Source organism: Coloeus monedula (assembly GCF_965178545.1).
Source record: "Coloeus monedula genome assembly, contig: HAP1_SCAFFOLD_67, whole genome shotgun sequence".
NCBI classification, from domain to species: domain Eukaryota; kingdom Metazoa; phylum Chordata; class Aves; order Passeriformes; family Corvidae; genus Coloeus; species Coloeus monedula.
In genome coordinates this window covers 1,176,137-1,188,841 of record NW_028120824.1, presented here as the reverse complement: position 1 = coordinate 1,188,841, position 12,705 = coordinate 1,176,137, and the positions used below count along the sequence as shown (strand labels likewise).

General features: G+C 44.0%; 1 protein-coding gene and 1 pseudogene across 2 annotated transcripts in view; one reads left to right on the top strand and one right to left on the bottom strand.

Annotated features, from left to right (window-relative positions):
* The window catches only part of LOC309585544 (epidermal growth factor receptor kinase substrate 8-like protein 2), a 111,119-nt pseudogene extending 101,593 nt beyond the window's left edge, over nt 1–9,526 (bottom strand). Inside the window, exon 1 of the transcript in view lies at nt 9,491–9,526. The product of the transcript in view is annotated as an epidermal growth factor receptor kinase substrate 8-like protein 2 (transcript). The remainder of the gene's footprint in view (nt 1–9,490) is intronic.
* A 1,204-nt stretch (nt 9,527–10,730) lies between these two features.
* Nucleotides 10,731–12,479, top strand: LOC309585547 (inositol 1,4,5-trisphosphate receptor-interacting protein-like 1; the record flags this gene model as incomplete). The annotated part of the gene is given in 3 exon segments (XM_082303514.1): nt 10,731–10,962; nt 10,965–10,968; nt 11,156–12,479. Coding segments are annotated over 3 exon segments (1,560 nt in total).
* Nucleotides 12,480–12,705: the final 226 nt, after the last annotated feature.

Genomic DNA, 12,705 nt, shown 5'->3' with positions numbered 1-12,705 from the left:
CCAGGGAAAATGGAGTTGGTGCTTGTTGCTATCCCGAGCTCTCTCCTGCCCCTGGGGGACACACCTTTTCCAGGAGCGGTCACGTACCTCCAGGATTTCATCCTTCAGCACCGAGAGCTCACTGGCGTTTCGCGCGGTGAAATCGTAGCGGATTTTGGCAAATCTCTTGGGCACAGCCACCCCCTGGGCCTCAAAATTCCTGCAGAAGAGAAGTGTCCTGAAGTTCATTAACCTGAGCTAGACTGTTGGAAGGACTCTGTGTGGAAGCTGGAATTGTATTAGAGGATCATCATAAACTAAAAATATATGTGACAATGTGGCCAGATTGCAATGAATCTAAAGACAGGACAGGGTTGGCTCGAGCTCACAGGGCTGCTGCCTCCAGTGTAAACTAACCGCCTCGTGAAAGCAAATGGTTTTTCACAGACATTATTCAAATAAAAGGGGAAAGGGGAAAAAAAACCCAACCAAGAAAAAAGGAAGGTTCCCATTAGCAAAAAAAGCCTACATGAAAAAGTGAGGTTGTGAGCTATGGCTGAAGGGCCGAGTTTGGTGCTGATTCTCAATCAATTCAGCAAATGACAGTGCATTGATGCAACTGTTTTTTTAGTCAAATTTAGTCCTGATTCTTCACAGTAATTTGCCTCAAGAAAATGAGCCCCATATCCTTTGGTGAGTTCCCTGTTGGCTGAGGCCCAGACCTCCAGGCCGTGACTTCTCAACATACTTGCAGTGAGACTGGCTCCCTCTTAATTGCTTCTTTTTGAAGTATGGTTTGTCACTATCATCCTGCTAAAGATGAACAGGGCTGGTGTCTCATCTTCATATATTCTTCCCCCTCGTCCCCTCTCCTTCTTTTCCCCTTTTTCACCTCTAAATAAATTTCTTCAAGGCGATTTAACCCTGGGATAGTCTAATCCACTTTAGTCCTTCGTGGTCCACCCTCAGATAGATGTGTTGGCACAGAAGAAGTAAGGGTGTTCTCTTAGGATCTGATACTGTAATAAAGGGAAGAGAAAGATGAAACAGGCATTTCATGTTTGTCTGTTTTCTCTCCATGTCATTTCGTGAACATGTACTCACACTTGGCCAAGAGTAGTGCATTCAGACACTGAATATGAGTGTTGAAGAGGGGACTGAGAAGGAAGAAGCTTAGTGTTCTGCAATAGGAATTATGCTTTGGGGATTTTACGAATTGTTTCCCTCTTTTTCACCATCATGCTCTTCTTGCACACTTCCTTGTCTTTTGCTATTGAGCGAAAGTCTGGAGGCTCAGAAAGCCCAAGTTTCATCTGAGAAAGATTTCCTGTGTCAGAGAGAACGGAAGGGATTCTGTTTCCATCCTTTCATGCCAGGAAGGATGAACTGCCTGTACCAGGAGGTGCCGAATTGGTTCTGGGTGCTGCTGTAGCTCACAGAATTGCAAGACCCAGTGCTGCAGGAGTTCAAATAACAGACCGGTGGAAAGGCTCAGGGGCCACAAGCTGTGCTGCATCTCTCATGGACTTGCAAGGAACCTCTCCTTTGGTGTCTGTGCAAGTGCTGGCTGATGTGGGCACTAGGATTGCTCTTTTAATCAGGCAGCTCCAGTACCTTTCAGAAAAGAATTTTCATGGCACATCATGAGCCATTAATCTCTTGACTAACCATAACATTTCCTTACTCCTTGGTTTTACAGCATTACTCAAACACTGACATTTGTCATTTCACCAGCCATCTCCCTTGACCTCTAGCATCAGGCACTTGCAGGGGGAAGGATCTGGTCTCACAAATATTTTCATGCTCTGATCTCTGTGATTTATTAACCATGAAGTTTTGCCTTCAGAACTCAAGATGCCATTTCAAATAATTTCGTGTGCAAAAGTCGAGTTATTGGGCAAAAGGGATCCTTGATAGCTGGGCACAAAGGACAGCAGGACTGCTGTTGCTGTTTTCTTTTCAACTACTGTGCTTGCTGTGTGACCTTGAGGAAATAGGTTCACTGCAGCTTTATGGTTCCGTTTTTGCATAGGGAAAATAAGGGCAGTGATAATTGCTTTCAGTTGTAAAACACTTCAAGATTTATGGAATATGAATGATTCTTACTAAGTGAAAAGTGTTGCAAAGCTGGCTTAGTTGCACACTGTGCTAACAAAATCCCCTATCAGCCTATTGACCCCAGCCTGAAACACTCATTAAAGTTTATAGGACATTTTGGTGGATGAGTTGAGGCAGTTGTTCTGCTGGAAATATCATACTGAAAGCACTTTTAAATCCATCATCCGCTTTGACTTTTTTCTCTATTAAAACTAAACACAACTGCTTGCTCTTTCCAGTTTTCTTAGTTTAGTTTTTGATGGGTAAGTACTCACTGTTAACTCAGCTTGTACCCCCATGGCATCTGAGACATTACAGTTCATTCTAGTCATAGCATAAACACACAATAGCTGTTGTACTGAGACAAAAAGAGTTATAAAACATGTAAGATATCCAATGGACTGGTATTAACTATCAAGTTGCATGGTCACTTTTGAATGTCAAATGTTCTTTTTATGGATACTGCATTAATTTAATTTGTGCTTAAACGTTAGCTAGGCTAGACATTGGTGTCTGAAAAGTACATATTTTTCCAATGTCAAAATGTGTAAATTTAGTATTAAAGAAACAAAACTATTTACTTGTACTAGAGGAAAAATACTTTCGTAGCAAAGAAATTAACTGAGGTGCTCTTTAGAAATAGGTCTGGCTTGCTTACAGAATTGTTGCTTATGCAGTAAAGCAGATCTACAGATGTTTTCTTTTTTTCTTCCAGATAAAACTTGGATTGTTTGAAAAGTGGGGAGATATTTCACCATAGTACAAAAGAAGATACAGAAGAGGAGAGCAGAATGAGAGCTTTGCAAGTGCCACATGCCTGCAGCCTGCTGTCTTTAGCGATGCTGTTCCTTCCAGTCACTGGAACGTCAAAACAAAATATCCCAAGACTGAAGCTTTCCTATAAAGGTAAACTTTTCAGTAGTTTTTCTGATTCTGGCACTTTGGTTTCGATGTGATACTGCCAGCAGTTCTTTTTGTATTACTAACCAGGAAATACATAATAGAAGCCTTAAAGATGGATGAATTCTGCCTCGGGGCAGTATTAAAATCTGGGTTTTTTGTTGTGTCGGGGCACATGTTTCTGAAGTATAAATGTCTTTTAAAAGTATTATTTCTGTTTGCTCCAAGAGGATGTTAACAGACTCTACATAAATTAGAGGGGAGTGGTCCTTGAAAGGCTCTGAGGTGCATTGGAGACATTCCTGTGTGGCTGGTGCGGATGATGTGACACATGGAGGACATTCACACCTTCCTACAGCATCAGAGAAAGTTGAGAGCGCTGACTCAAGTGTTTCAAGGGGACTGACATTTATTTTTGTAATAATTCTTTTTCTATCACTAAGTGGATATGTTAAACTCTTCATATGTGGTTTTCTTTCTCCTTGCCTCTTTGGATCACAAAAGCGTGATTCTCTGCAGAATTTCTTAGTCTTGTGTGTAGTTCTTGTTAAGAATGGTACCGTCTGAGGGATTTCAACACAGACATATTTATGTATTAATGGCCAATTTTTTAAAGAAGGTGGATTTCTTTTTGCTTTGAATGTACAGTACACCTCCACAGGCACAGAGATGTGTCACTGACACTTCCTTCTTTAGTGAAAACAAATGCTCTCCAGTTAGTTATGTTTCAGCTATGTCAGCACCTTGCCCTTAGGGGAGCTATTTCTGCTCTGTTTTTCAAACTTATGTCTTCCTATGCATTGCAGAGTTACACTCAGGATGGTGTGATGGGACAGGCTGTAGAGCCTTCATCGGGGCTTATGATATGTTTATCATGAGTTTAACACCCAGAGAAATTTATTGAGTAAGCAGAATGACATGCTATTTATTTACAAGCTTCTCTTTTGCTAGATTTGCATGCCACTGTGCATGCTATTCCACTGTGTATATAAATGTGTTTGGATGTGTTTGTGCGAGAGAGACAGAGGAAGCAAGATCAAGGGATCTTGACAACATTTTTATAAATTCAGGGAACAGTTGCACTCCCTGAAGCCAATGCATACAGAAACTGAAAGAGCTGACATGAGTTATGAAAGTTAGCAGTAAAACCCTCCTGACATACAGCCGGCCTTCTCACAGCTAGGCCTTTTGAGCTAATTCCCAAAAGCAGCATATACCATATGGCCATGGCATTTACTGTGGATTTGACGCTCACGATTAGTGAATTCCTCTCAACTTCAAAAGCAGATAGCCTTTGGCAAAATCCTGATGGATGCCTTTGGCAGGTAAAGAGGGGGGAGAAAGAAAAATTAGTGAGGTCAACACAGGGGAAAAAAAATGGCTGAAATCTTAGTTTAAAATAGTGGCAGAGACCTGCTGGGAACAGTTGGGAAAATGCCTGAGCTTGTTTAAAAAGACAGTGAGCAGATGATTGATATTTAGGCCCTGACCCAAACTTTTATTAGCAACTTTATAAACCTTTCAGTTTGGCTTGAGGGATACCGTTTCCTGTCCAAACTTATTCACCTATATCCCTGTAGGGGGGGAAAATCAACAACAGATACAGATGCAAAACAGCACATAAATCTTAGTTTTGAGAGCTGTGATGGAACTGAAAAGTCAGAAGAAAGAGAATTACCAGAATTTATTGTGGCTTGTCTTACTTTCTTGGGGGGTTGGAAGGTGTATATTTTTCCACATGGAACAAGAAATAATTTAATGCTGTTTTTTCACATATATGTATTGTAAATGATTCCAGTATGGCTTATCATAATTAAACTATATTTTGCGTGTTGACAACAGAATATCAGATGTACTGAATATTTAATATAGTTGTGAGAATTAAGTCTACCTTCCTCCCCCCAAATCTTTCAGACAAAACAATTCCAAGGTTTCTGAGAATAAGATGTAGGAGAAATGAACTGGTTTTTTGCCAGTTCTCATAAAATTGTTAGTCATGTCACTGACAAGTCCTGGCATCTCTGTTCTTTGGAATTCATACTTGAACTCTCATGAAGAGGAGAATACAGGGCTCTTTTCCTTCTTTATGGAAAACAGATGAGAACTGGCCACATCAGGCAGTTCCAAAAACCTGGTCACATGTGTCTTTGAAGGGAAGGTTTCATCTCCTTTCAGGTGCAATGTGCTTATGGCATAGCTCCATCTTCCCAGAAGAGCTGAGCATTTGCTGGGGCAGGAGAGCTGGAAGTAAGCGGGACTTTGCTCTGCAGTTACTGAAGCTTCCAGTTGCATCAATCAGTGGTGGATGGAGGAAGAGGGAGAGGGTAGGGTGGTTAAAGATGTGTCTATAACTGCAGGAGTGCTTCAATAAACCACAGCATGTCAAAGCTCCTTTGTGTTCAAACAGCAATTGAAATTTTAGACCTTCTCTGAATGGCAGTTATAGGTTTCCTTCTTCTCAAGGTTGTCATCTTAACGAATGGGAATCTGTGCAGGAAATGTTAAGATATTCCAGTGAGTGATGTTGGGATCAATGTAAAGTCATACAATGGATTTCCTTTATTGTTTGTCCCAGTCTAAAGATGTGTTCTAAAAAATTGTGCATGTATAAAACTAAAACTACACACAAATCAATTAAAATATGTTGTAGTACAGAATCAAAGTCATATATTTTCCACCTGTGTTAACCGAATACACTATGATCTTTAATCACATATCTCATCCTTTCACATTTTCCCTGATCCATTAGTTGAAAAATTCTCTTATTCACTCAGACTTAACGTTTAGATACTCGTTCATGTCATTACTATCCCAGAAATTGTCACTCCTCTTGTGATGTTTTTAGGGTGCTCTCACTGCATATACCTTACTTATTCTGTGTATCTTAGATACTTCTACAAGATTGAGGTGCTTTTACTATTACAGCTTTAATATTAGGAGAAGGTAACAAACTGTCTTCTAATAGAAGATTATGATCTTTAGAAAACCAGGGGATGATTTTGAGTAATATTCCATATTTTGACTCTCTTTGCCTAGTACTGCTTTCAGTCTAAGACCAACAGTGTGTATTTATCACTCATTTTCATGTAGCTGGAGATAACCTGTGACCTTCATCCAAACTGCAGAACTCCACAAGCACAGAAGTGATATTCAGCTTCCCTAAGCAGCACGTCCTTGTTGTCTGCTGCCTCATTTAACATCCTCATTCCAACCTCTAGAGCAGATGCAGAAGGTTTTCATATACCAGTGTAATTCATTAATGTCATTTTCAGGACAGCATCAGTTCTGTTACTAAAGAATGGAAGGCTCAGTGTCCTAATTCATGTATGTTTAATTCATACAGTGTAGACAGTCTTGTTTCTGTTTGATCTTCTGAGTAATAATTTTTCCTAATTCATTGGGAGGTCCTTCCATAAATATCGTGTGTGTGTCTTTTTAGATTTTACTTCATAGGGAGAAGTAAAGAATAGCCAGACCAGAAGGTTGATTGCCTTCTGAGAAAAAGAAGAAAAAAAAGCAAATTTTTCTCAATTTGTGGCTATCCTAAAATTTTCCTGCCGAAAGAGAGAATCCTAATTGCAAATTTAACCCTATTGATTTGATTTACTTGGCTGCTTTTCATGGACATTTTAGTAAGTGCAGTCTGTGTTCTCAGTGAATGCATTTATATTACAAAAGTGTGCACCCTAGTTTCTTGGCTGGGGGGCATGCCCTAGCCCAGATTTGGACATTGTCACCAGTGACATCCACAAACATCTATCATTCCCGTGTGGGAATGTGGCCATTCCCCAGAACAAGCCATGCTTACTGTGACAGCGGTGACTTGGTCAGAGGACCAGGAATCCTGCATTGTGACACAGTACAGAGGAATAAGCAGGACTGAAGGCAACGTTTGGCTTTTAAAGCAGGATTTACTTAGCACTGTTAAAAACGACTATGGTAGTAATTTACATCTAATAAACAAAAGCATTATTCTCAGCTGATTTGTTTTTCTCCATATAGAATGAATTAAGATGCAGTCTCATTCTCACTGAAGTCATGGCAAGAGTTTTTCCACTGAAGTAAATTGAAGCAAGATCAAATTCACGCTCCTCACTTTTTTCATCTTACCTAAGTAAACTAAAGACAGGTAGTTCTTTCTCCTCTGCTGAAGGATGACAGTGCTAAATCATCAGCTCCACATGGAAATTAGCCATGTTTAAGGATTGTTTAGTTTCACGCAGTGTTTTGCACACAGGATTTTCTTCCCCCAGAGTGATCTATTCTTAAAACATGGTGAAAAAACAAACAGAGAACATTTTGGTGCCAGGAATTCTTTTGAAAATTTGACTGGGTGAGTGCATTTCCTTAATGTTCAAAAATTATCCTTTGACCATGCTATTTAACAGTGTCAAGCATTCTGTTCTCTATATTGTTTTTGCTTTAAACCTGTTTCATTTTAGAACTGATGAGATGCTTAACTGTTGCATCAGAGCAGTTAGTTTGTTCAGTTTCAGTACAGCTGGCTTATTTCCATGTCATGCATCATTTAATTATACATATAAAACATAGTTAAAATTGTACAGCTCCATGAGCCTCACTTAAACTGTCTGTGGCACTGCAGTAATCCCAGTACCCTGACGGGGTGTTGCACAGCTGTGACTGGTTGGAATGTGGTAAACTGGTGATGTGTAAGAGAGCCTAGAAGTGAGCTTGCATTTTGCAGCTGTGCTTGCTCTACTGGAAGAGGAAGTTAAACCAGAAAAAAACTGCTCTTGTGGCAATATCAGCATCTGTAAATCTGAATGCTTAATGAAAATCAAGGAAAATGTGCTGAGTGAGGAAGTGGTGCTTTTCCCTTGTTTGTCATTTAATTAATTTTTGGTAGTTTGTTATTTCTCAGGAAAATCTATCTCAGATTCCTCTGTGGAAAAACATGAAGTGTTTATGTGAGAGTGAAGATCCTAGTATTGGATGATTGTCTAGACATGCAAAAGACTTTGCCTGTTTTGTCTCAAAAATGCTTTCTGGAGGCAGTGATCATTGAGACTTAAAATGTACCCTAGCTTGAAGATGGATGGGCACTGCTGTCCATGTGTATGTGCTGTCGACTGAGTATAAACTTGAAGGCATCTATTACATCTTAGTAATGGGAAAAGCAGCAAATTTCTTACAGACATTTTTTTCCTTTTTTAAGCTAGTGAACTTGAAGGTCAGATTCAACTATATGTTGCATTTTCTGTCATATAATTATCATATCTATAATGTCCTGAAGAGCAGCCTCCAGTCAGTGACATCAACAGTTTACACAGCAGTTGAACTAAGAATAACCTTGGAGAACTGACCCATGTCAACCTCTTATGAGTGTAAACTCTAGTTCACAACAGTTTCTGTTTTTTCATGATCACAGAAGGGCCTCAGTTGGATAAAAGAAGAATTGTGTTCAAAAAATACAAAACTATTCTGCTGAATGTTCACTTTACTGTATCTCAGAAGAGGAGAGGAAACAAAACTGAAAGAGTAATACTTAACAAAGTATTTTTGCTCCCTTATAAAAAGGACAGGACAACATCAAAAACAGCTTCCCTAGAAGAATGCAGGGAAGATACATGATAAGTGGCATCAGCTTGGAAGAGGGATCAAAACTCTTTCTTTGATTGCTTTTACTAATGACATCTGTTTAAGCAAATCCAATTCAGAGCAGTTTCAGGAATCCCAAACTTGTTCTCTTTCTGAGCACTATTTGGAGGGCATGATCTGCCTGACATCAGTGTCTGTCTAGCAGTGGACATCTGTGGTCACTATGCAGGTGCTCGATTCACATCCTGTTTCCTTTTCCTCCCTCCCCATTTCTGCAGTTCCATTTGTAGGTGAGTTCCCCAAAGAAGAGCTGAGGAACATAAGGGATGACTCTTCCATACTCACAGTCCTTTGGAGATAAATACACAGAGATAGCAGAAAGAGTCAGAATTTCCTTTAATAAACCAGTGCAATATCAGACAAGTCAGAGAGATTGGTTAACTCTGTTTAAGGCAGACAATTTTGAAGATGGTGGGAGTGACAGATGTACATCTTTGCTACAAATTTGAAAAATGAGACATTCTACTTTCTGAACAAAATCCTGGCTATCCCAGAATTTTGCACTGTGTTGAACCATAGAGTTTTAAGAGCTGAGAGGTTGTTGAAGACACCAAAATTTTGTAATTAACTTACTGGGCCTCTTTAAGGAGGGTGTTACGTCTTCCTGTGCATCATTCAAGCAGCCTGGATTTCTTTCAGAAAGATTTCTCACTAAATCTGTAACAAAACATTAGCCTATATGACATCCTGCCCCAAAAGTAATAAATATAAATATTATTAATAAAAAATGTCCCCCTCCAAGATTAAATAAAAGCTTACACCTATATACCAAGAGCATCCACGGATCATGTCACACAAATTTATATTTGACAAGGGTTTGTGTGGGAGGGCACTTGTGCCTGCTTTGTACAGGGAAGCTCTGGGGTTCCCAGGTTCACGACTGATGGGTCTGCACTTTGTGTCTGTTGAGGCTCTGGGTGCCCAGGGCCATGAGCAGTTCCCGGCCTGGGGATGGCGGGTGGGGCTGGCCTGTGATGCGCTCTGGGGCCTGTGACAGCACAGGGGCCGTGTCACAATGGGGGCAGCTATAAAAGGCCCCATTGGTTGACGCTGCCCCCAGTAGAGCCTGGGCAAGCGGTGAGTGCCCACAGGCGGTGGGGAGGCAGGGCTGGGGGAGGGCTGGGGCAGAAGCGCTGGCACCCGGGGCGTGTGTTCTGTCCCTGCGTCCAGGGCCCAGCCCCTGGCGGGAGCGCCTTGCTCAGGCTCGGTGCTTGCTGGGGCAGCGGTGCAGGCCTTGCCTCCTGCCAGCTGCTGGGGGCCCTCTCCTTCCTGCTGCCACATCCCCGTGGCTCCTGCCCTGCACTGGCTGCCTCCATTCCGGCCCTACTGAACCCCTTCTGGGTGTCCTCTTGCAGACCATGGCTTTCTTGTCATTGCTCTTCGTGCTCGTGCAAAGCCTGATCCAGTACCCCCAGCCAGCTGGGGATGGGCTGGATGAGGCCACGCACCGGCGAATGCAGGAGCGTGAGGAGCTGCTCGACCGCGAGATGGCTCGGCTGCTGCAGGAGCTGGAGCAAGGGCCCCCGGAGCAGCAGGACGAGGGCTGGGGAGCCCTGCTCTTTGGTGCCCTGCAACAGTGGCCATTCTGGGCTCTTGCTGGACTCCTGCTCCTCTTGGGCCTGTGGTTTAGCTGCAGGAGGAGTCCTGAAGCCAGCAAAACCAACAGCAGCGGCAAGGACCAGACCTCCTGCAAGACCTTGGGAGAGGAGAAGGAAAAAGAAAAGGAAGAAGACAGTTTGGATTCCGAGAGAGATGGAGAAAACATTGATGTGACTGTGGAGGCAGATGACAGTGGCAGCGGAAATGAAGGAGAAGGCAGTCCTGTGGCTGCAAATGAAGGAGACGACAATGATGCCAATGAACGAGATGAAGATGTGAAGTTGAAGAAAGACAGTGATGTTAAAAGTGATGATGGCCATGATGCAAGGAAAGATGAAGGCTGGAGTGATGGGAATATGCCAGGAGACAATACTGCTGAGGGAAATGAAGAAGAACCTGGCAATGTTACTGGAGGTGTGGAAGACCTAGATGAAGCAAATGAAGGAGAAAACAAGGATGTGAAGGTGGAGCCAGACAAGGATGCTGGAAAGGAAGAAGAAGGAGATGGAAATGAAGAAAAAACCGATGATGCGTATATGAAAGCAGGCAACGATGACGTACGTGAAGGTGAAGATGGAAAGGAAGAAAAAGCGGATGTGAAAGTGCAGGAAAGCAGTGATGCCAGTGAACAAAGAAGCAGTGATTGGACAGGACAAGAAGACAGCCGTGATGGTGAGAATGCAGTAGACCATTGTGGTTTTGCTGCAACTGAGGAAGAAAAGAAGGACATTGGAAATGAAGAAAGCAATCTTGGAGACAAAGATGAGAAAGCCAGTGCTGCCGATAGGAAGGGAGAAAAGAATGAAAATGGAAATGGAGAGGAACATGGCAATGTTGCTTCAACTGAAGAAGGTGTTGATAAGATAAATGAAGGAGAAAGCAGCAATATGAAGCTGGAGGAAGACAGTCATTCCAGTGAACACAGAGCCACTGATTGGAATGGGAAGGATCAGGAAAACAGGGATGCGAATGTGAAAGGCGAGAAGAATGAAGATGGAAAAGAAGAAGAAGGTGGAAATGTGGCTGCCAGTGAAAAAGAAGGCAGTGGTGCTGGCAAGGACAAAGGCAGCAGTGGTGGAATTGAAGAGGAAGAAGACGCCTGTGACGTTGGGAATAAGCGAGGGATCCTTTTAGTGGATCGCATACAGTGTCCTGTCGAGGACGTGGAGAGAGGTCGCTCAGTGGCAGCTGAGCTGATGGAGAGCTTCACGCGTGTCTTTATTGACAGCGTGAGCAATAGTTTCTACCCGGTGCCTCAAGAAGCCATCGGGGTGGGCAGTGCCTTTGAGGGTTGGAGTCCCCGTGAGCAGGATGTGGTGTACCGCGTGCTGGTCCCACTGAATCCCCCACCGGGACACGCCTTCCACCTGGAGCTGAACAGTGCAGGGCAGATGGCAGCAAGGACCTTCTGCGTCCGTGTGGAGCTGGTGTGCACGTGCGAGAGGGAGCAGCTGGGCGAGAAGCTGTTGTGCTTCCTGCACCACTCGCAGGAGGAGCTGCGGCGGAAGCAGAAGCCCAGCCTCCTAGAGACACTCTGCACCGGCTCCTACCTGGACGTGGAGAAAACCTCCCACTGGTTCTACCAGCTGGTGAGATGCTCGTGGCTGCATTTGCCTCAGTCGTACTCATGGCACTTGGTGTTTCAGCCCTGCAGCCGGTCCTGCCAATTCCGGCTGAGCAAAGGCAAGAAGAGCCTGATGGTGGAGATGCTGTTTGGGGTGCGCCACGGGGACTCCGACATCTTTGTGGTCAGCCAGCCCACAGAGGCCCAGAAAGGCGGCTCCAGCATCTTTGTGAGCAGCCAGCCCGCCGAGGCCGACTCCATCGCAAGCACAGCGTGGCCTGAGACGTACGCTGTGGCAGAGGCAAAATTCTTCCAGCACGTCGCCAGGCAGGTGCCGTGTGAGAGCTTGCACCTGAAATGCCTGCAGCTCTTCACCTGCATCCTGAGGGGCACAGGGTTTTCCAGCTCGACCTGGAAGACTGTGGTCATGCACGTGCTGACCACCGTACCGCTGTCCCAGTGGCGCAGGAGGGAATTTGCGCGGCGGCTGTGGGACATCATGGCATACCTGCGCCGCTGCCTGCAGTTGAAACGCCTGGAGCACTTTGTCCTGGGCAACCAGAGGCTTCCTGCGGAGATCAGCTTGCCGCCGGCAATGCGAACGGTCGAGCCGCTCAACCTCTTTGAGCACCTGGCCCGAGATCCGGCCGCCCACGCAGAGGCGATGCGAGCTTACGGTCAGCTGCGATTCCGCCTCTGGATGCTGCTCTCCAACCACTGAGAGGAATTCCCTGCACAGAGCTGTGCTGGGGGGGCTCCCACCCGATGGCAGCCACGTGAGCACTGCATAATTCTTGCTTTTTTCACTGGCAATCCTGAAGCTGCTTTCCTGTTCCTGCGGAAGGAAGATGCTGCGGCACATTAATTCATTGTGCAGACACACATCTCTGCGTGGCCTTGCCCTTCACCTTTCAGTTTACCACGGTGCTGTTGCAATGTTCCTGCGT